Genomic DNA, 21,150 nt, shown 5'->3' with positions numbered 1-21,150 from the left:
AGGAAATACCTTCCTTTTCTGAAAGGACTCAGTGACCTTCCCTCATTGCAATTTGACAGATGGTAGATAAGAGAGACTTTGTGTGTGTGTGTGTGTGTGTGTGTGTGTGTGTGTGTGTATGTGTGTGTGTGTGTATTCTTTTTTCTAATAAAATTACAAAATAAGTCTTTTTTATTAAGTGAAGCACAAATAGGTTAATTAATTTGTATGTGATCTGCCAAATGAACTGAACCAGCCTCTAACCTGTGAGTGGCTGGAGCCAAACAGAGTAGGCCAAAAACAGGAGAGTCAGGAATCAAACAGAAGTTTAATTTCAAAGTGAGGGAAAGAGCTTGCAAACAAGTACACGTTCTGGAGCTCTGCCCATAGTGGAGGAAGGTGGGGGACCCAAGGCAATGTGGGGAGATCTCAATACATACCAATAGTGAGATCATTCAGAGGGTGACACAAAGGACTGTGGTCATGTCAATGTTGGGGCACAGCTTGTTTGCCGGGCCTTAGCTCTGAAAAACAGGGTGTCTCCTAATATCTTGACAGATCCTAAAGCTAGTTAATGGCAGAGATATGACTAGAATATGTCTATAAACTCCTAGTTCAATGTTCTTTCCTCTAAACAATGCCACCTTTTGGCAAGCATATGGAAGATAAAAGAAAAATTTTCTTTGTAGGTAGACTCAATCAGTAAGTCAGTGTCAGTCAATCAATGAGCACTTATTAAGTGCCTGCTTTGTGCTATACATTATGGTAGGTGGTACAAATATAAAAATGAGACAGCTTCTGCCTTCAAAGAACTAGAGGTATAGAACACATGGGGAGTAGTGATCAAGAAAGGGTGTTTTGATCAGCAGTCGGGATTGTGGATGGAGGCATAGGTCAGTAGATTATCATACCTCTTCCACTATCAATAGTAGTAGTGATTTGATTAGTAGTAGTGTTCTCAGAGCAAGAGTAAGGTGAGGAAAGGGGGTAGAAGGAGGACAAAAACAGGGTAAGCTCAAGGCAGGATATGCTGGCACTAGCTAGGCCATTGTGTCTTGATGAATAGGTAGATGGTACTTAAAGCATAGCCAGTTACAGAAGTGTCAAAATGCAGTTTACTAGGCACATATTGCAACACTCTCAAATGCTCCCTGAACTAGATGACAATGTTATTGAGAAATCTTTAACAAAATAAATTAAAATACAATGAAACAATGAAAATGTTAATATGTAATTTTATAAGTCAATATGTGACCCACAGGGATCCTTATGTATATTTTAGGGGTCTTTCTATTTGAGTTTGAAACCACTGGTCTAGGAGAAGCAACCAACTCAAACCAGGTAGTTCTAATTTGATTCAGGCAGTTATTGGCTAACCATACAGATTTATTTTTTATTTTTTTTAAAGCAATTGGGGTTAAGTAACTTGCTTAAGGTTACACGGCCAGTTATTTCTGGGTGTGGTGCTAAGTATCTGAGCCTGGATTTGATCCCCAGGTCATGCCAACACTGGGGCCGGTGCTCTTACTCGCTGAGCCACCTGGTCGCCCCTTATACAGATTTATTTTTGATCCAGGTAAGATCTTTTACCGTATTACAAACAACAGAAAAACACACTTCTGGCAATGTTCATGGATAATCAATATTTTGGGTGCTAGTTTCACCTATGTGAAAAACCTATGTAGACAAAACATAATAAAACGACAAACATCTGAATATTTATCATTGTGTATTATAAGGGTTAGCACGTGTACTGATAACATGACTTCTGAAGATGGCATGCAAACCTATTTTTTCTTGACATGAGGGCAATTTGCTGTCACCACCATCATCCTTTCCCCTAAGACTTCCTCAAATCCATACCCAGTACTGCACTCACCTTGTGAGAGTTGCCATGTTTACTCCTTCCCCCAAACTCAAAACACAAAAAACAGAGATCAGTGCCTTGGTACTCCATATTTGAAAGGCTGTCATCCCTTTAAAGAAGACAAAATGTTCTTGCATGGGGATGTGGCGCATAGCCATAGTGACAGTGAATCCATAAGTATAACTTCTAGACGATGAAGAAGTTGTACAACATTGGATGTACATTCTTATATGGCTTACTTTTTTCTTGCCAGTTTGTTAAGAATTACATGAGAATGTTCTTTTTTTTTTTTTTTAAAGCAATTGGGGTTAAGTAACTTGCTCAAGGTTACACAGCCAGTTATTTCTGGGTATGGTGCTGAGTATCTGAGCCCGGATTCGATCCCCAGGTCATCCCGACACTGGAGCCGGTGATTTTACTCACTGAACCACCTGGCCTCCCCTAAGCAATTGGGGTTAAGTAACTTGCTCAAGGTTACACGGCCAGGTGTTTCTGGGTGGGTGAATGAGAATGTTCTTTACCCAGGAATAATGCGTTAAGAAAAGTGCAGCAGAGAAGTTTGTTTACTCAAGTATAAAAGGGTCAGACTGTAGACACTGCAAAGTTGATCAGCTCCTAGTTGGATCTTGTGGCAAATCTCTGAACTAAAGGGATCCAATGTGATTAGGTCATAGGGTGATACATAGCTCCTCTCTCTCTGTCTCTCTCTCCATATATATTTTTGTCTATATCTATACACATACATACATATACATAAACACACACATATATATATATACACACATACATATACATATGTGTGTGTGTAAATCAGTTAGCTTTTGTACCTTCTTTTCCATTTGGCCAATCTACTTTTTAAGAAATTGTTTTCTTCTAATTAATTCTAATGTTCTAATATTTTTAAGTTGTTTTCTTTAGCCAATTTTTGTGCTTTCTTTTCCATGCTGTTGACTCTTTTTTTATGATTCTCTTGCATAACTCTCATTTCTTTTCCCATTTTTTCTTCTACCTCTCTTACTGATTTTAAAAATCCTTTTTGAGCTCTTCCAAGAGAATTTTTTGGGCTTGAGACCAATTCATATCCCCCTTTGAGGCTTCTTTATATGTAGGCCACGTTGACATTGTTGTCCTTTTCTGAGTTTGTGTTTTGATCTTCCTTGTCATCATAGTAGGTTTCTATGGTCAGGGCTTTTTGTTTGTTTGCTGATCTTCTAGCCTATTTTGTGACTTTTAAAGGTGAGCTCTGCTTTTGGGGTACAGGCTGCACTGTTCCAAGTTTCTTTCTATGGGGGCCAGGGACCTGGTCACTGACTTTCTGCACCAGGCCTGTGACCTTGTCTTCCTGTTGTACCCAGGATTCTAGGGCTGGCAGTTTGCCTGCTGCACTGGGACTGGCGGCCTCAGAGCTGGCCTGCTATGCCACTGGCCTGCTGAGCCAGGACCATGGAGTCTCAGTTGCTGATCTGTGTTGTGGCTAATAATCTCCCCCTGGTTTGCTTGGATACCCTAGCTTCCATTCAAATTGCCTTAGGAAGATTCTGAAGACCACCTTTCCTGAAGTCCTTCTAAGTTATTTTGAACCAGAGAATTGTTTCACTCCATCTTTTTGTAGGTTTTGTCACTCTAGAATTATTTTAGAGGCTTGATTTAATGCTATACTTTAAGAGCTACTGCCATAGTGGATGAAGAACTAGCCTGAGACTCAGGAAGGACCTACTTTCAAACTCTGATACAAACTGACTGTGTAATCCTAAGGGGTCAGACAATCTCTCAATGTTAACTCTCTATGACTAGTTTGCAGAATGATAGCTTATCTGTATTGGTAGAGGGAGCTTCTCCTCTGGGAGTTCCTTATCTATATCAATGAAATTGTGGTCCACTTTCTTTCCAATTCTCCTCCCTACAACTATTCTCTGTAAGCATGAGTGATGTCTCTTTCCCTGCTAATCCAGCATGCTTGTAGCCAATTCACCTAGGATAACTGTCTTCAGTGGGGCAGGGATATGGAGGGACTAGGTAGTGGAAAGAGTCAGCTGAGAAGATTCCATTACCAAATATACTTCCAGCATCTCATCTTCCTGAATCCTTGCCAGTTTATATTCTCTTGGTATGTTTAATAATCCCATAGGAAGTATTCTTGCATGCACAGTGTTTTCTGTCAACTACACTTGATTTTTTTTATTCCCTATCCTTGACTTTATATAGGGGGGCAGGGGTTGGAGGTCATACCTCATTTATCAGCCATGAATTGCTGAAAATATTAGTCTATATTCTAATCTACTGTTTAGTTTGTTAATGATTCTGTTTTGATTCCATAAATACATGAACATATAAATTTATGTATATACCGTGTTTCCCCGATAATAAGACACTGTCTTATTATTTTTTTTGGAAAGAAAAACACCAGAGGGCTTATTTTCAGGGGAGGGCTTATGTTGTCCTGCCTCAGCTCTCCTCCACGGCACTGCTCTCAATGGCGCCAGCAAGCAAATCACTGGGGAAGAACAGGATGATGCGCTCACTGCTGCAGCTCTGATTGGATGCAGCTCGGAGTGCAGCATGCGTTTCACGGCGGGGGGGGGACGGACGGTGCATACAGAGGGTACCGTAATGTAGCATGTAGCGCAGGGGATCACCTTCACTACAGTAGCAATCTCAATAGGGCTTATTTTAGAGGAATCTTACACAGTAAGGGGAGGGCTTATTTTCGGGATAGGTCTTATCGGGGAAACACGGTATGTTTATATATACATATATGTTTTTATACATAAGCTATTAAAATATAACTACACTAATACTTTTGGGATACCCTGTTTATATAAATTAAGATCAAAACCATTTTAAAGATCAAACCAATATTTGTATATACCAGCATTTATTTCAATCATACTATATAAGTAGAAAAATAAGCGTAAAATTGAATTTTACAAATTGAATTACAAAAAAAATCCAACCCCAAACCCCCAGCATATGAATTCCTAGCAGCATGAAAGGAGCTCAGAAAATTAAAAACTAATTGTAAAATTAAATTCTTCATTAAGTTAGAATTTTCCCACAGAGAAAACTGAGTTTATTTTAAGAAGAACTTTAGAGGAAAAGACAAATTTGCCTCTAGATGGTACAGAGCAAAAACAAATAAAATGTAAACTGTGTAACCAAAACCCTAACAGCTCATAAAAAAAGATTCTAGTTAGATGTGTTTGGGAATGTTCAAGATCAGGTTCGTAATTAATTTTTCATTGCTTTCTTTTGGGACTTTCCAGATCGGTTACAAGCCTTTTTAAAGCATCTATTATGTGCCAGGCTGTATGCAAAGCCATTTACAAATATTATCTCATTTGATCCTCACAACAACCCTGTGAATTACCTCAGTTGAGTAACAATTCCTGTTGACTATCAGATGCATCCTGTATTACATTTAGGTTCATCTTAATTTCATCTACACGATATTGTAATTTCTGGCCACCACTTAACTCTACTTCAGTTACTATTGTGAAAAAATGTTTATTTCCTATTTTATTGCTCTATTTTCCCCCTAAAAATGTAATTTAAAAATATATTTTTAGTGTATTAGATCTCCATGTAACCCCACTTGTTTGTGTAAGTGAATAAAATTTAACATTTCTCTGATTGCTATAATTCCTATGTGTTTCTTTCACCCCATGATTATAATAGCTTATATTCTTATAGTGTTTTAAGTTTTGCCAAATACATTACATACATTTTCTTGTCTCATTCTCACAACACCACAAGGAAAGTGCTATCTTTGTCTCTATTATGCAGTTAAGGAAACTGAGGCTTAAAGATGTTGAATGATTTACCCAGAGTCCCAGTGCTAGTGTCTGAAGCAGGATTTGAGCCCTGATTTTAAGTCAGGTATCACATGGCTTCTTTAAGGATGAAAGAAAGTTCTATTATGAATTTCCAGTCACAGTAAGTAGCTCTCAGAAATATGATGGGAAAACAAGTGTTTTACTTGCTTTAAGAAGAAAAGTAACAAAGTGTCTCCTTTTGCTAGGTATCACAGTGCACAGGGAGAAGTGATAAGCATTTATCTATACCTACTATGTGCAAAGCAACGATTAAGTGCTTTTCACAAATGTAATCTCATATAATAATAGCTGGACCTGAAGTTTACAAAGACTTGAGTTCAAATTCTGCCTCAGACCCTGGGTTATTTAAGTAAGCTATTTAAGTTTCATACTTAAGGAGCTAAGTTGCTTTAACCTCTTTGTCTCTGTTTCCTTAACTGTAAAATGGGGATAATAGCACTTACCTCACAAGGTTATTGAGAGGATCAAATGAGATAATATTTGTAAATGGCTTAGCATACAGCCTGGCACATAATAGGTGCTTTAAAAAGGCTTGTTTCTTCCTTTCGATAGGAGAAAAACTGTAAGTAGAGATTTACATTCAGAACAGAAAAGTCTTAAATAGATTTCCTCTTTCTCTCTTAGACTTTACCTGGGATTAGAGGACAGTATAATAGAAAGCACAAAGCTTCTTAAAGGCAAGTATTGATTTTTGATATGAAGAATCATGTACATTTGCTGGAAAAGACTTCTGACACTAAGCTAAGAAGCTAAGTAAGATAGAGGCAATTAATTAATATTGGCATTTTAAAAAAATCTCTGCTACAATCCATCTTCATAACCTAACTAATGTATAATGTGAACATATTTACAGATCCTATACTTGACTATATGCTGCCATGGGGGGGGGGGAAGGAGAGAGGGGAACAAAATGTGAAACTCAAGAAATTGTGGAAGTGAATCCTGTGAACTAAGAGGAAACAAACAAATTAATTTAAAAAATTTTTTTAAAATCAGTATTGGAATAAATTGTTAAACTGAGGATTAGAGAAATATATCATAGATTTAGAGCTGAAAGAGACCTTTGAGTACAACCCTCTTCAATTTATATATGAGGAAAAGAAGGCCCCCTGAGTTTAGGTGACATGCCTAAGTTTACACCATGGGTAAGTATCTGAAATAGGCTCTAAACCGAGGTCTTCCTGACTTCCAAGTCAGCACTGTATCCACTTTTCCATGCTGCCTTTCCTTAAATTAAACCTAGTGGTTAAAATAGTGATCTTTTTATAACTGTGTCCTGGAAAATTCACAACTGTAATCTACATCTCAGATTAAGAACATACTTTACAATTTGGATAGTTTAGCACTTTAGTGACACTATGTCCCAATTATAGGAAAGATATCTAAGGAAAAAAGGTCTCTGAAGTGTGTTGATAGAAAAATGTAAACATATACTATTGCTGTAACTTCAAATTTGCCATTTTCTCCACTCCCATTCCATCATGAATGAGTGGCCTTTTTGAAGACTGACACTGGTTTTAGAGTTGGGAAACTGTTGATTTGTGGATCTTAAACACGTGAATTTGACTTTAATGAACACACAGAGACACACTAGGTCGTAATAAATAGGGACTGTTATCATTTACCCCACACTTTGGAAAAGACTTCTGTAACCAGCTGCCTGGGCAATGACATAAACTACTTTGGGATTAACATTAAAATAACCTGAAAATGTCCATTAAATGCTTTCAAGATTTCTACTATAAGTGATTTCATTATTATAATATGGGTATTCTTCACCAAAGTCTTACTCTGATTTCTCATCCTTGCATACAGGTGACTATGGATTTGCTCAAGCTGTCAGGGAAGCTCAAGCTTCAGGAGTTCTTATCAAACTAAAAAATCTTTGAATGTGGTAGGGAGATTCTGCTGTTAAGGATAAATCTAGCTAAGTTTGGGGAGATTCATCACAAAGTTGGCCACAGGTTTTTCTGGTTACAGCAACTCTCAAAGACCATCTACTAGGTTAAAAGTTATTGAAGGGTTGTGATAAAGAGAGTACCCACACATGAAATTGCAGATCCTTGGAGTACTAACCTAAATGCCTAGCTTCATTCAATAAGCATATTTATGAAGAATCTTTATATAAAGAAATATACTTCATTAGCTTATTTCTTTTCTTTTCTTTTTTTTTTTTTTTTAAAGCAATCGGGGTTAAGTAACTTGCTCAAGGTTACACGGCCAGTTATTTCTGGGTGTGGTGCTGAGTATCTGAGCCCAGATTTGATCCAGGTCATCCCAACACTGGAGCCAGTGCTCTTACTTGCTGAGCCACCTGGCCACCCCTAAGCAATTGGGGTTAAGTAACTTGCTCAAGGTTACACAGCCAGGTGTTTCTGGGTGGGTGCTAAGTGTCTGAGCCCGGGATTCAATCTCCAGGTCTTCTCAACACTGGAGCCAGTGCTCTTACTCGCTGTGCTACCTGGCTGCCAGATTAGCTTATTTCTTAAGGTTAATTCTTTTTCTAAAGACAGTAATTATGAAGAACAGAAACTCCTTTTTTAGCCTTTCTCTGTATCTTGAGCACTTAGCAAGGTTCCTGGCACGTAGACGGTGCTCAATATATGTTTGCTGACTTGATTCCCCCCAACTTGTTTTAAAAGCTGAATTTTCATATACTTCTTCCTTCAAAATGGGAAGCTCTTATAAGCATAGTGGACATAAAAGGCATGTTACTGAGGGCCCACTTCCCCAACCCTTTCCAGGTTCTCTCTTCCTGGGATGGACCTAGTTTACTTACCCCAACCAGGAAAGTAATTTGGTTCCTTGAGGCTATACAATGACAACTCAGTCACTTTTCCTGCTGATATTTGGGGAATATATGTTTATACCCACAACATAGATCCTGAGTCTCCCATCAATGCGCTTCTCATTTACACAAATAAGTTACAACACTATTAACTCTGAAACATGAATTATATTTGCTAAATGAATAGGCAAAAGTAAGAAAAATCAAAACATAATAATCTGCCCATAAACCTGGGTTACACTCTCACATGGTTGTTTGTGGGAGGAGAATATACACAAACTTGTAGAAAGCTCATAGTAAGACACTTGGACAGGGAAATTCTTGTGTTGAGCAAACTCATGATGCTACTCCCAGCTAGGCAGTCTGTAGTCTCCATATGGAACAGTCAGCACCTACTGATCAAGACCATTCCACTCTCCTGCTAGATAAACTAATTTTTTGGCTACTCTCAAGTCATTGAAGCAGTACTAAGCTCTTTTGGCTAAGAACAAACTTAAACCTAGGGCTTACAGAGCTTCCCAGATCTTCTTTCTTGATTAGGCATTGAAGCTGATTGACACTATTTCAATAAAGTCAGTTTTCTTTGAACCTGGGGTTTGCAAAGTAATGGACAAAGTAGGCAAATCTTTGAGGTATATATTCTTTTTTTTTTAAGCAATTGGGGTGTAATGTAATGCCAAGGAAAGGCAACTTCCCAGGTTCAAAATACCAGCATAGGTGCTCTCTATTTTATTCAGTGACAAACCAAGAACAGAGAAGATCAAAACATGACATCATTCAAAATACAGCATTTACTAAGTGTGATTAAATAATCTCCAAGTACTACCCCACCCCAGGATCTTCCAATCATTCAATCAATTACAAAGTCCCTGTTCTAAATACTACTCCACCCCTAGGCTATACCTTAACTAAGTCCACCACAAAACCCCTCTTCTCAAATAGAGATTAGTTTCCAAACATAGGTAAAGTACCTTCATTTGTCAATCACAGAGCACAATAAGGTCAAAAGTTCCCCACCCCCTGGATCACAATTGAATCTACCCCAGAGTTACATCAAGTTTAAACACAGCACTTAATACCCAAATGGAGGTCTTTTCTTCATCTTGACAAGAGGCAAATTCTCAGCAATCTTAGTTCCTGGGGAGACAAGGCTTAGCAAGGCCATAAGATACATTGCCAGTCCCTTCATGAATTTATCCTCTGTCTGTAGAACAGTCCTAGAACCCCTGAACACATTAGCAAAGCCCTCTCCCAGGATTTCTGTAAACATACAACAAGAAAATCCTTCTTCAGGGCTTCTGAACCAACAGAAAGGCTCCCAGACCCCGGCAACAACAGCACTGTCCTTCACCAGTGGACAGTATTCATTCTGTCTGCAGGACAGTCTCCAGACCCCTGCAACAACAGTACTGTCCCTCACCAGTGGACAGTATTCACTCTCTGTCTGCAGGACAGTCTCAGGGCTTCTTAGCGAACAGCCAGGTTCCAGGACTTCTTCAACAAAAGGACTGTCTTTCACCAGTGGACAAATCTGGCAAAACAACATCAAAACAGACAGACAAAGTACCAGCAAAACAGCCATGTCTCCTCAGTCCTTGGCAGCTCAGGGGGCAGGTCTCAAAAGTCCAGGGCAATTCAAAGCGGCCACCAGCAATTCTCTTAGTCTCTCTCTCTCCACGAGGTGCTGCTTCCAAAAAGATCTTCCGCCTCTCTCTTGTCTCTCCAAATCTACATCACCAGCTCCTCCCAGTTCAGGACTTTCTTTTCACATCAACAAGCCCATCCCACAGGTGGGATTAACAAGCTCTGGGTTTTAACACAATCAATTTGAAAACCAAGCCAATACAGGGGAATCTTTAATTGCCATTACTATCACATGGGGTTAAGTAACTTGCTCAAGGTTACATGGCCAGTTATTTCTGGGTGTGGTGCTAAATATCTGAGCCTGGATTTGATCCCCAGGTCATCCCAACACTGGAGCCGGTGCTCTTACTTGCTGAGCCACCTGGCCACCCCTAAGCAATTGGGGTTAAGTAACTTGCTCAAGGTTACATGGCCAGATGTTTCTGGGTGGGTGCTAAGTGTCTGAGCCCGGATTTGATCCCCAGGTCATCCTGACACTGGAGCTGGTGCTCTTACTCGCTGTGCTACCTGGCCACCCCTGAGGCATATATGTGTGTATGTGTGTGTGAATATATAATTTTTTTTTTTAAGCAAGAGGGGTTAAGTAACTTGCTCAAGGTTACACGGCCAGTTATTTCTGGGTGTGATGCTGAGTATCTGAGCCCGGATTTGATTCAAGTCATCCCAACACTGGAGCCAGTGCTCTTATTCGCTGAGCCACCTGGCCACCCATGAAGCATATATTATTGAGATGCAGGTGATGCTAGAAAGCAAGGTAGCCTTCCCCGACTCCCAAATCAGGTTTTTACCCATAGCAGAGAATTCTTCCTTTATACTAATCAGCTCTTTCTAACAGCAGAACTCTCCAATTAAATCAGTTCTCAATTTCAACACTAGTACCTATCTGTCAGTTTCTCAGTTACATCAGCTTCTATTTTTTTTTTTCGGATTTCACAACTTCTGTAAGCAACTTCTCAATTTCTCTATGTCTTTTCAAGATGGCTTCTCAGCTTATGATCTTCTGATATGGCTTCTAATGTCTCAAATCAGAGCCTCCTTGTATGTAATGACCAATCTCTAACTTAGATTAAGAAACACCAAATCTATATTTCTGTCAGATATAGTAGTTATCATGCAATAGGTGCATTATCCCCAAATAGTTCTTTAAAGAACTGGTTATTTAATCAATCTACAACCATTTACTGTGTTCACCATATGTTAGGCAATATGATAAGCATTGGGGATGCAAATAAAAGTATACACACAGTCCTTGACCTCAGAGAGCTCATAGTCTAATGGAGGAGATTAAATATAAATAACTTGGTACAAAAAGATTACATACAAAATAGATAGACTGTAATCTCAGAGAAGATATTAGTAGTAGGAGGTACTGGAAAAGGTCTCCTGCAAAAGATTGTATTTGAACTGGTTTTTGTCTTTTTTTTGAGGGGGGGGGGAGGCAGGGCAATTGGGGTTAAGTGACTTGCCCAAGGTCACACAGCCAGTAAGTGTTTAGTGTCTGAGGACAAATTTGAACTCAGGTCCTCCTGACTCCAGGCCCGGTGCTCTATCCCCTTCACCACCCAGCTGCCTCTTGAACTGGTTTTTGAAGGAAGCTAAGAAAACTAAGAAGTGGAAGTGAGGAAAATTAGTATTCCTTGTTTGGGGGACAGGTAGTGAAAAGTCTTGGAAACAGAAGATGGGAGTGTAGTGGTCAAAGAGAAGCAAGAAGTTAGTGTAGCTTATGGATAACAGTAAAAGGTAAATAAACTGGAAATATAGAAAAATGACAGATTAGAAAGAATTTTAAAAATCCAATAATACACTCCATAGTCCTGAAAATAGTCATACTCAAATTAGTGGCTGGGAAACAATGCCCTATGGTCATCTCTAAAATCAGTCATTTGCATTAGAGGGGCAGGCTTTTATTTCCAGTCCTCAATATTTTTATCTGAGGTGTTGCTTTCAATAAGGTCCTAAGAACTCTTCAAACTGTTCTTCTCTGTGTTTCTTGCATTGGTGTCCTTTTTATAATTGTTTCAACAGATAAAATATCCACATATGAAAGGAGCAGTACTTTACATAAGAATTGTTCTAATAACAATTGGCCTTGTCTGTTGTAGTAGATAGAGAGCCAGCCTCCAAATCTGGAGGATCTAGCTTCAAGTACTGTCTCTGACACATGTGCCTTAAGAAAATTATTTAAATTCTTCATTCCATAGGCCTTGGAAAGAGCAATGCCTCCTTTTTTTTTTCCAGCCCAGCCCACACATTCATTATTTAGAAGTAACTCTTTTTTTTTTTTTAAAGCAATTGGGGTTAAGTAACTTGCTCAAGGTTACACAGCCAGTTATTATTTCTGGGTGTGGTATTGAGTATCTGAGCCCGGATTTGATCCAGGTCATCCCAACACTGGAGCTGGTGCTCTTACTCGCTGAGCCACCTGGCCACCCCTAAGCAATTGGGGTTAAGTAACTTGCTCAAGGTTACACAGCCAGGTGTTTCTGGGTGGGTGCTAAGTGTCTGAGCCCGGGATTCGATCTCCAGGTCTTCTCAACACTGGAGCCGGTGCTCTTACTCGTTGTGCTATCTGGCCGCCCCTTAGAAGTAACTCTTAAGAAGACATGAATAGGCTACTGGTCTGCAGATGCTGTATAGCCCTTTGCTTGCTCAGAAGCGTTAGCTACTGAAGACCCGGAAAACAAAATTCTTAATAACAAAGTCCTTAGCTTTGTCAAAAGTCCAACATAAGAAATGGATAGGGTTTTATAAGTGGAAATGACTTTAAAGAAGAAGCATTACCATCTGCTATGCAATGCTGCTGTACCCCAAAGATCATGGAACTTTCCCAGCTGATTTGCAGCTGAAGTCTCCTTTAAAGGTTCTCTTTGGAACATGAACTCCTTGAGAGCAAGGACTGTCTTAATTTTCTATTTTATCCCTGGCACTTAGCACAGTGTTCATTCATTCATTCATTCATTCATTCATTCATTCATTCATTCATTGTTAGAGGTAGTTTCCTCATTGGGAGTTCCTGATGCCAAGGAAATCACAGGTCCTGACAAAAAAAAAATTAAATAAAGTCACATTTCAAACCTAAGATATCCAAGTCTGATAACTCTTGCCAAGACTATTGTAAATATGGAGCTATCATCTGCTTCCCACATTTTCTCTAAAGACATATAATAATTTTAATTATCTCTATATATTCCTGGGACACATTAGCAAAACTCTTTTAAGTGAAGTGAGATATTTTAAAATCTTTAACACAACAGGAGATGTCAGGAATATTCATGCTATGGTAAGGGAAACTAGGGATTCCTGTAATGCTCTTGAAGAGAAAATAAGTTTCCTAAGTATTTCCTAAGGGCCTAAGGGTCCTTTTGTGGGTTTTTTTTTCCCAGAAAACTATTATATACAAATATTCAGCTGCAGCAAAATCATCACAACATAAGCAGCTTTTCATAAAAATTTTATAAGTTTATTCAATCTTGAACCAAAGGAAATATAAAAGGACACACAATTGTTAAAATTGTCTTGTAATCATAGGTGCAGGATAAAATAATTATTCTTAGTTCACTACCAAAAGTGGACTTTGCATTATACATGTAGGTGAGCCTCAAAGTCTTATATTTTAATGACATTACTTTCTGAGGAAAAAATGGTTTTTTTTTTGTTTTTGTTTGGTTTTTTTTTTGCTTTTTAGAGAGCAATTGGGGTTAAGTAACTTGGCCAAGGTCACACGGCTAGGTTGTGTGTGTGTGTGTGTGTGTGTGTGTGTGTGTGTGTGTGTGAAGTGTCTCAGGTTGGATCTGAACTCAGGTCCTCCTGACTCTGGGGCTGGCACTCTATTCACTGCGCCACCTAGCCACCCCGAAAAAATGTTAACAAATACAAGAACTGCAAATATTTCATCTATATCTAATATCTTTCATTCTAGTAGATGATTCCTTTATACATCTAAAAATGAGTTCTAAAAAAGACCCAGTAATAAGACTATTCTCTCTGAAATTGGAAGATCTGATTTTAAATGTTACCTCTGGTACTATTTGGGTGGCCTTAGGCAAGTTACTTTACTTCCCTCTGTCTCAGTTTCTTTTTCTGTAAAGTAAGAAGGTTGGATTAAGTCATAAGTTCTCAAAATGGGTGATACCATCCCCTGGGGGGCTCTGGAAAGATCCAGGGAGGTGGTAGTAGACTCAGATGCAATTAGGGGACATTGAATATAAATAAGGGGATGGTGGAAGCATAAGGAAAGGTGAGAAGATAATAAAATTTTGAAAAATCATTTAAAGTAATAGTGATTACATTGTTTTCCAAATAAACACAGAAAATGCAAGTTATAACTGATCAGTGGTCAAGTCAGCCAATAGGTCTTAACAAGCAAGTGTTGGCAGGCAAGCATGTCACACATTGTCAGGAAGTCCAGCACACATCAGCAGGAATATGTGCCTGTAATGACTTGTTTATAATACTATACTATGTGGTTACATTACACAATATTGTGTCATCAAAATTTCAATGCAAGAAAAGACCCACAAATTTATAATAAATTATTAAATTTTAAAAGTGTCATTTAAAAATTTATTTTTTTTGAAATGATACAAATTTCAAGAAAAAAATGTTGAAAGTAGATTTCCAGGGGGACACTGAATAAATTTTTTTTTAAAGTGGGTGGTAGACCAAATAAGTTTGGGAACTTCTGGATTAGATGGTTTCTGAGCCTGAGCTTTCAGCACTATCATCCATGATCCTGTGATCCCTGTTTTGGGTCCTCTGAACACAAACAAGCAAATAAAAAGGCACGAATGTATCTGAGAATATGTCAGTGTTCTACCAATTATTATTTTTTTTAAAGCAATTGGGGTTAAGTAACTTGCTGAAGGTTACATGGCCAGTTATTTCTGGGTGTGGTGCTATGTATCAGTGCCTGGATTCGATCCCAGGTCATCCTGACTCTAGGGCCAGTGCTCTTACTTACTGTTCTACCTGGCCACCCCTACCAATTATTTTTTTAGTAGACAAACTGTTGCATTCAAATTTGCACACCTTGTCTTTTTTTTTTTTTGTCCTTTTCCTACACGAAGGGTAGGTCTCCTTAAAAAAAATATAAAGTGACAATTCCCTTTTGGTGGTACTCAGTAGAGTTGGCCCTAAGCAAAACTGGGGAGTATGGGAAATTCATTCTTGGCCTCTTCTCAACTTTCCCTTCAGTAACTTCTTTTTTTCTCTTGTTACCTCTCCCTGGACCCTCCATATGCTGCTTTTTTGTTGCTCAGAATCTCTCCCTACAATGCCCCAGTCATCTCCACAATCTCTGGGAGGTAGCCTATACTCCAAACCTGTCCCTCCTTACTCCTTCTTATCAAAATTATATTTTGTTCCATTTCCTTTCGGCTGTCAGGTTAGAAAGCAATCTGATAAACTAAACCCCTCAATGTATTAATGATTGATAACTGTTCAATATGTTACCTCACCAGGGGTACATGCATTTGTCAGGATACTATTAGGACACACCCTAATAATTTTCCAGAGCTAAGGCCCAGCAAGCAAGTTGTGCCCTGAGCTTGGCATAACAACAATCCTTTGTAAAGCTCACCTTCTAGAACTGATGGTCCCTGGGTTCTGGCAAGCACCAACAGGCAGGAAGCCCTGCTATGAACGGACTTTTTGTCACTAGACATCCTTACCTCATTGTTACTGTTGTGCCTCACTACTGTTTCTACACTATACTGTTTGATTCTTTGTCTATCCACAAGTATGTAGATGAAGGTTCAGCCACACTAAAGTGGGCCCCTCACTAGGGGCAGGGCCCTGGCACAGGTGTCCAATCTGCTTCATTGCTTGCAAGCCATTTCTCTCACTTTGAAATTAAATTTCTCTTTGATTCCTGACTCTCCTGTGTCTAGCTTGCTCTGTTTGGCTCTGACCATCTACAGGTTAGAGGCCAGTTCAGTCCAATTGACACATTTTGATAAGGCTCTTGGAGATGCAAAGCCTTAACCCAAAGGAATGAGTCTGTAATGACAGACTTTTAGGGACAGTGACAGAAAGATTGGGGCAACATTTGGGGACAGGGCAATCTTTCCCATGCTTTTCAAATAATACCAAACAGTCATTTCTCACATTCTCTTCCTATGGGCAAAATAATTTCTATCAAGATTGAGGGGCAGAAAAATGAACTTTCTCCTCAATTCAATTTAGTAAACATTTATTCAATACCTACTATATGCCAAACACTGGAGATACAAAGATAAAAAACTAAAAACAATCCATCCTTGCCTTTAAGGACCTTTAATTTTACTGGCAATAAAAACAGAATCTAAGATAGCAGGCTGAGAAGTTTGTCTTTTGTCCTAGAGGCAATGTTAGTCAGCAGAATGCAGTAGAAAGCATAAAGGTTCTGGACTGGGGCCCTTGGCTTAAACCCTGGCTTTGTTAGTTACCTATATTGTATTATATTACTTTGGGCAAATCACTTAACCTCTCCAGTCTTTGATTTCTTCATCTTTAAAATTAATGTGTTGTGGATTACTTGACCTCTAGGTCCCTTTCAGTTCTAAATACATGATCCAATAGGGAAAAGCTGAGGTAGGGGAGTCAGAACTGTATTTTAGGCACACAGTTATCCTTTTCACATATTGACTTTACCCATCGAAGTTTCAACATATTAAGGACATAAGCAATTAAATGGGAATTTTTTTGGAGTTTTGCACAAACCACAGATGTCACCTGAAGGCCAGCAGATGACATAGGAAAAGTTTAGGAACTCAGAAATCCATAAAATATATGTATAGTATTATCTAATATCAACCTATTTTATCTTCTTTTTAGTAATTCAATAATTTATTCATCTAAAAAAGTGTGTAAAAGTATATGGCTCTCATCCCCAAGGTATATGTGAATGACATTTAAAATGGAGGCCTTTAATTATTGTTTCTTTTTATCAAAGTCTTTTTAGTGTATTGTACCAGCGATATACTGTAGTTTTTAAAAAAAATGAACTTCACATATTTTTGTATTCTTTCAAATTGTTTGCTATATGTAAAAGAAGTTCACTGCAAAATCATTGAAGGAAAAAACAGACAAAAATTCAGAACTTCCCAGAAATGTACAGCTTTTACATTTAAAAAAAGTTCTGGAATGTATATACATATATACATATATGCATGTGAGACAATCCCCTCCTCCCTCCTCACCCCTCAGCTCAAACCACCATAAGAGCTCTGATTTCTGCATGATCTCCAAAATTAGAAATTAAAAAAAAAATAACTTCACTCTGTAGCAAATCCAGGGCTTGTAAATTTCAGATTAATTCAGCAAAAAGCTCACAAGTAAAATAGTGCATATTTAAGAGAAATATTATACAGTTTCACATAGTAGTACATAAGTTTTTAAAAAATCTATTTCCATTCTTTTATTTTGCACAAAAACATATAAACATGTCATCAACTTTTCTTAACTTAAAAAACAAATAAAAACAACACCAGATGAAAACTCATATTTTATCTTTTAATATCACAATATCTCAGGCCTCTTCTTTGGTATGAAGGGCCAAAAAATTTTACACAGGTTTTCTAGATGTTGGGGGCACTGTGTCCCTAATCCCTTTGATGTGGAAGGGATAACTATTAATTTGGCAGCCCTGTGGAAGATGAATGGGAGAAAGGAGTGACTACACTCAGGGAGACCAATTAGAATGCTACTGCAATAGTGGTGGAATGGAGGAGGATTTTTCTAAGGGCCTTACCTAGTGTAGCGGCAAGCACCCCAAGCATCCTCAGGGTTTGCAGCCAATACAAGTTCTTGGATCTGCTTTGTTAAAGGAAAGCAACTCAAAATGGGTTAACAAGCTTACTTTAATGAGTCAGACATATATCTTTTACCTTGTTCAGGGGAAAAAGGTCAGCATCCCGAACTTCAAAATACACAGACAGAATTATCAAGACAGAAACAGATCAAGTAGACAGCTTTCCAAACTGTCCCAGTCAACATCTGGGTTTCCACATCTGGGTTTTTCAAAGCCGGGAGACTCTCAACAAACAACGGCTTCCCAGAATTCAGATCAAATCACAGAACACTTCTCAAAGTGAGTCCCAAAACAAAGCTACACATCAGGGCTTATATAGCCTTCTCCTGGCTCAGAGAATGTAACAACCTTATTGACCCACTGGCCAATCAAAAAGTATCTACTGAAAAACAAGCCTCCCTCCCCAGGCTTCTGGTGCACTTTAGCCTAGGGGCAGGGAAGATCTTCCAAATTTGCATTCCCATTACACCTAGGTTGGTGGCTTGTATGAATGCAGATGTGATGGGATGGATCAGAGATTTGTGGAGGTAAAATCAAGAAGATTTGGCAACTAACTGAAAATTCAAGGTGAGGGACAGAGGAAGTCCAGGAAGATTCAGACTGTAAATGTGCCTCACAGAAAAATTGTTTTTGCTCTCAAAAGAAATAGGGACATTTGGAGGAGGAATGAGGGCAAAGTTGAGTTGTTTTATTCACATTGAATTTGAGATACTGATGGCTTATTTTTCTCTCCACATTTCATCCAAACTGAACTATTCTTGGAGAATTTAGAAAAACTAATATAATATGGGAAAGTGAAATGGTGATTCAAATGGGGACAAGTGGGTATGTTTGCCTTTGTAAAAAAAAAGGAAAACTGCTACTTAAATAGAATTCTTTTTCTTCCACATTCAATAAAATCCTATTCCTATTCCTCTTGGCTTGGAGTTTTCTTTGGATTTCTTTTAAGGCCATTCCAGTAAAGCCCAAGCTCACACCAAATTCTAAAGGCATGTTTGTTATCTGAAGTTCAGCTGTGTGGAGAGACTCATCCTTTACTGAGATCTGGCCACCAGGTTTTCTAGCCATGGCAATTCATGGGAACTAGGACTAAGGCATGGAAGGCCTGTGCAGGAATTATCCTCTTTCTAAAAAATCATCTGTCTTCCCAAGAGCTCTAGAGATCTCATCTTTGCCAAAGAGTCTACTGTATTTGTTAAAGAGTGTATTTTGACTAAAGGCCTGGACAATATGTTGTCATTAAGACAAATTTAATTAGAACTAAAACAACAGGAGGAGTATAAGCTTAAAAATATGAAGGCAGTCAGGCTGGAAAGTCAGCCCCTCCCTACCGCTCCTCTCCCTACTTTCTCTGATCACTGCTCAGTCCTGGGGCAGGAATTTAAGGTTCTGACCAGAGGGCGCAGCTACCAGAAGAGCTGAGCTGAAACTGCTCTAGCAAGGGAAAAAATTGGAGAATCCTCCCAGAAACCCCCAAACCAGCTAGTTTTCAAAAAAAGGGGGCTCGGAATGACGAAGGGGCAGGGGACCAAGGGAAAGTCAGCACGCTCACTCTCTCCTGCCTGGGTTCTAGATTCCATCTAGAAGGATCTCTCTAGCAGACAAGGGGTGGAAGTGCGGGGCTATAGAGGCAGGCGCACTCTAGGCGACCGGCGTATGGGAAGGAGTTGAGCGAGGAGGAGATCCCAGCCTCTTAGGGAGGGGCACCATCTGCGACGTTCTGCCGAGAGCTGCTGTCAGAGGAGTGGGAGTGATGGTGGGGGCGTGAGAGGGGTGGGGGGAAGGTACCGAGAGCGACCAACCCACTCCCTAGGAAGCGACACTCGAGGACAACCTCCCGCCCCCGTGCTTCTGCCCCGGGTGATTCGCAGCGGGTGGCATGGGAGCCAAGCTTTCTCTGCCACTCTGGGGGAGAGCTAAAGGGAGACTAGGGAACAAAAAATGAATTTGACCCTAGCACTGCCATAACCCCTTGGAGTCCCCTCTTCCCCGAGGGTCCTGGAGTCCACCTGCTAAGCAATACTGGGCAGGAATGGGGACAAGCCTCAGAAGGAGGGCTTGGAGCTCTCCCTCCCTCCATCCCTATCGAGTTGGGGAGGGAGGGTTGAGGGTGGGAGCCGTGTTGCTGCTCCTGCAGTTCCTCCTCCAGCCACCGAGGGGCGCTGGGGGATGGATCAGGTGACCCGGGTGTGCGCCTGGGAGTGGGGGGTTGCGAGAAGCTGCCTCGTTTTGGGCCGGCCGGGAGACGCGGAGCCGCCGCTGCAGCCGCTGCCGCTGCCGCCGCCACACCTAGTGGAGGAGCCGGGGAAGGCGGCTCGGAGCTGGGGGGGGGTGGGGTGAAAAGGAGAGCCGGGGGTGGGGACGGAAGGACGGGCGGACAGGAAGGTAGGCGGGCAGGCAGCGGGAGCCGGTGTACAGCAGCCGGGGGAAGGGACCCTGAGGCGGTGGCGGCAGCGGCGAGAGCAGCAGTAGCAGCTACCCCAGCAGCAGTAGCGGCCGCGGCGGCGGCGGCTCCCGTGCTCACCGGCCGGCGGGGCTGGGGCGGGTGGGCCATGGGAGTACTCTCCTGAGGCGGAGGTCGAGGGCGGGCGGGGAAGGGAGGAAGCCGAGAGCGAGCGAACGGGAGGACACGGAGCGAGGGAGGGAGCGCGGAGGCCGCGGGCCGCTGTCTGGGGAGCGGGGTCGGCGGCGGCACCACCATGTCGCGCTCGGTGCTGCAACCCAGTCAGCAGAAGCTGGCGGAGAAGCTCACCATCCTCAACGATCGCGGCATCGGCATGCTTACCCGCCTCTACAACATCAAGAAGGTATGGACTGCCGAGGCCCCGGGGCTGCTGCGGCGGCGGCGGCGGCCGGCTGGGAGCGTCAGCGGCAGCCACGGCCGCCGCCGCTCGGGGAGGGCTGGGCTGGGCCAGGCTGGGCCAGGCTGAGGCGGAGGAGGACGGGGAGGTGGAGGGTGGAGGAGGCTCGGGGGAGGGAGGCCTGAAGGACGCGTCCAAGGGGAGAAAATCCCCTCTGTCTCCCCCACCCCCAGCCTAGAGTCAGGGTTGGGCCCCGGTGCGGCCTAACTGCGGAGTCCGGGGCGCCTCACCTCTGCCGCGGCCTCGGCCCCTGCAGCCTGGCCGAAGAGGCCACCAGAAGCCATTTACCCGCCCTGGGGAGCTGGCCTCGGGCTTCGGAAAGGGGCGTCCCCTCCCCCCCCTCCCACCCCCCAAGCTACTGCTCGTCCCCAGCGCAGCGGTGGGGGCGG

General features: G+C 41.2%; 1 protein-coding gene and 1 long non-coding RNA gene across 6 annotated transcripts in view; one reads left to right on the top strand and one right to left on the bottom strand.

The window, feature by feature from the left end:
- Positions 1-8,615: 8,615 nt before the first annotated feature.
- The window catches only part of LOC138146572 (uncharacterized), a 14,713-nt gene continuing 2,178 nt past the window's right edge, over positions 8,616-21,150 (bottom strand). Inside the window, exons 2-4 of one of the 2 annotated variants that reach the window (XR_011164527.1) lie at positions 17,841-17,905; positions 14,128-14,191; positions 8,616-13,148 (exon numbers count right to left, since the gene is read on the bottom strand). This is a non-coding gene — a long non-coding RNA (uncharacterized lncRNA). The remainder of the gene's footprint in view (positions 13,149-14,127; positions 14,192-17,840; positions 17,906-21,150) is intronic. The other variant, XR_011164528.1, reaches the window with a different exon arrangement.
- The window catches only part of NCKAP1 (NCK associated protein 1), a 123,665-nt gene continuing 122,945 nt past the window's right edge, over positions 20,431-21,150 (top strand). For 3 of the 4 annotated variants that reach the window (XM_069068586.1, XM_069068587.1, XM_069068585.1), the window contains exon 1: positions 20,431-20,707. In XM_069068586.1, the coding sequence (XP_068924687.1) occupies positions 20,600-20,707 (108 nt within the window). In that variant the 5' untranslated portion in view covers positions 20,431-20,599. The remainder of the gene's footprint in view (positions 20,708-21,150) is intronic. The other variant, XM_069068588.1, reaches the window with a different exon arrangement.

This window comes from Petaurus breviceps, unplaced genomic scaffold (assembly GCF_028583685.1).
Source record: "Petaurus breviceps papuanus isolate PSGF00001 unplaced genomic scaffold, PetGlider_PUasm1.0 90763, whole genome shotgun sequence".
NCBI classification, from domain to species: Eukaryota; Metazoa; Chordata; class Mammalia; order Diprotodontia; family Petauridae; genus Petaurus; species Petaurus breviceps.
This window is presented reverse-complemented; position numbering and strand designations above follow the sequence as displayed.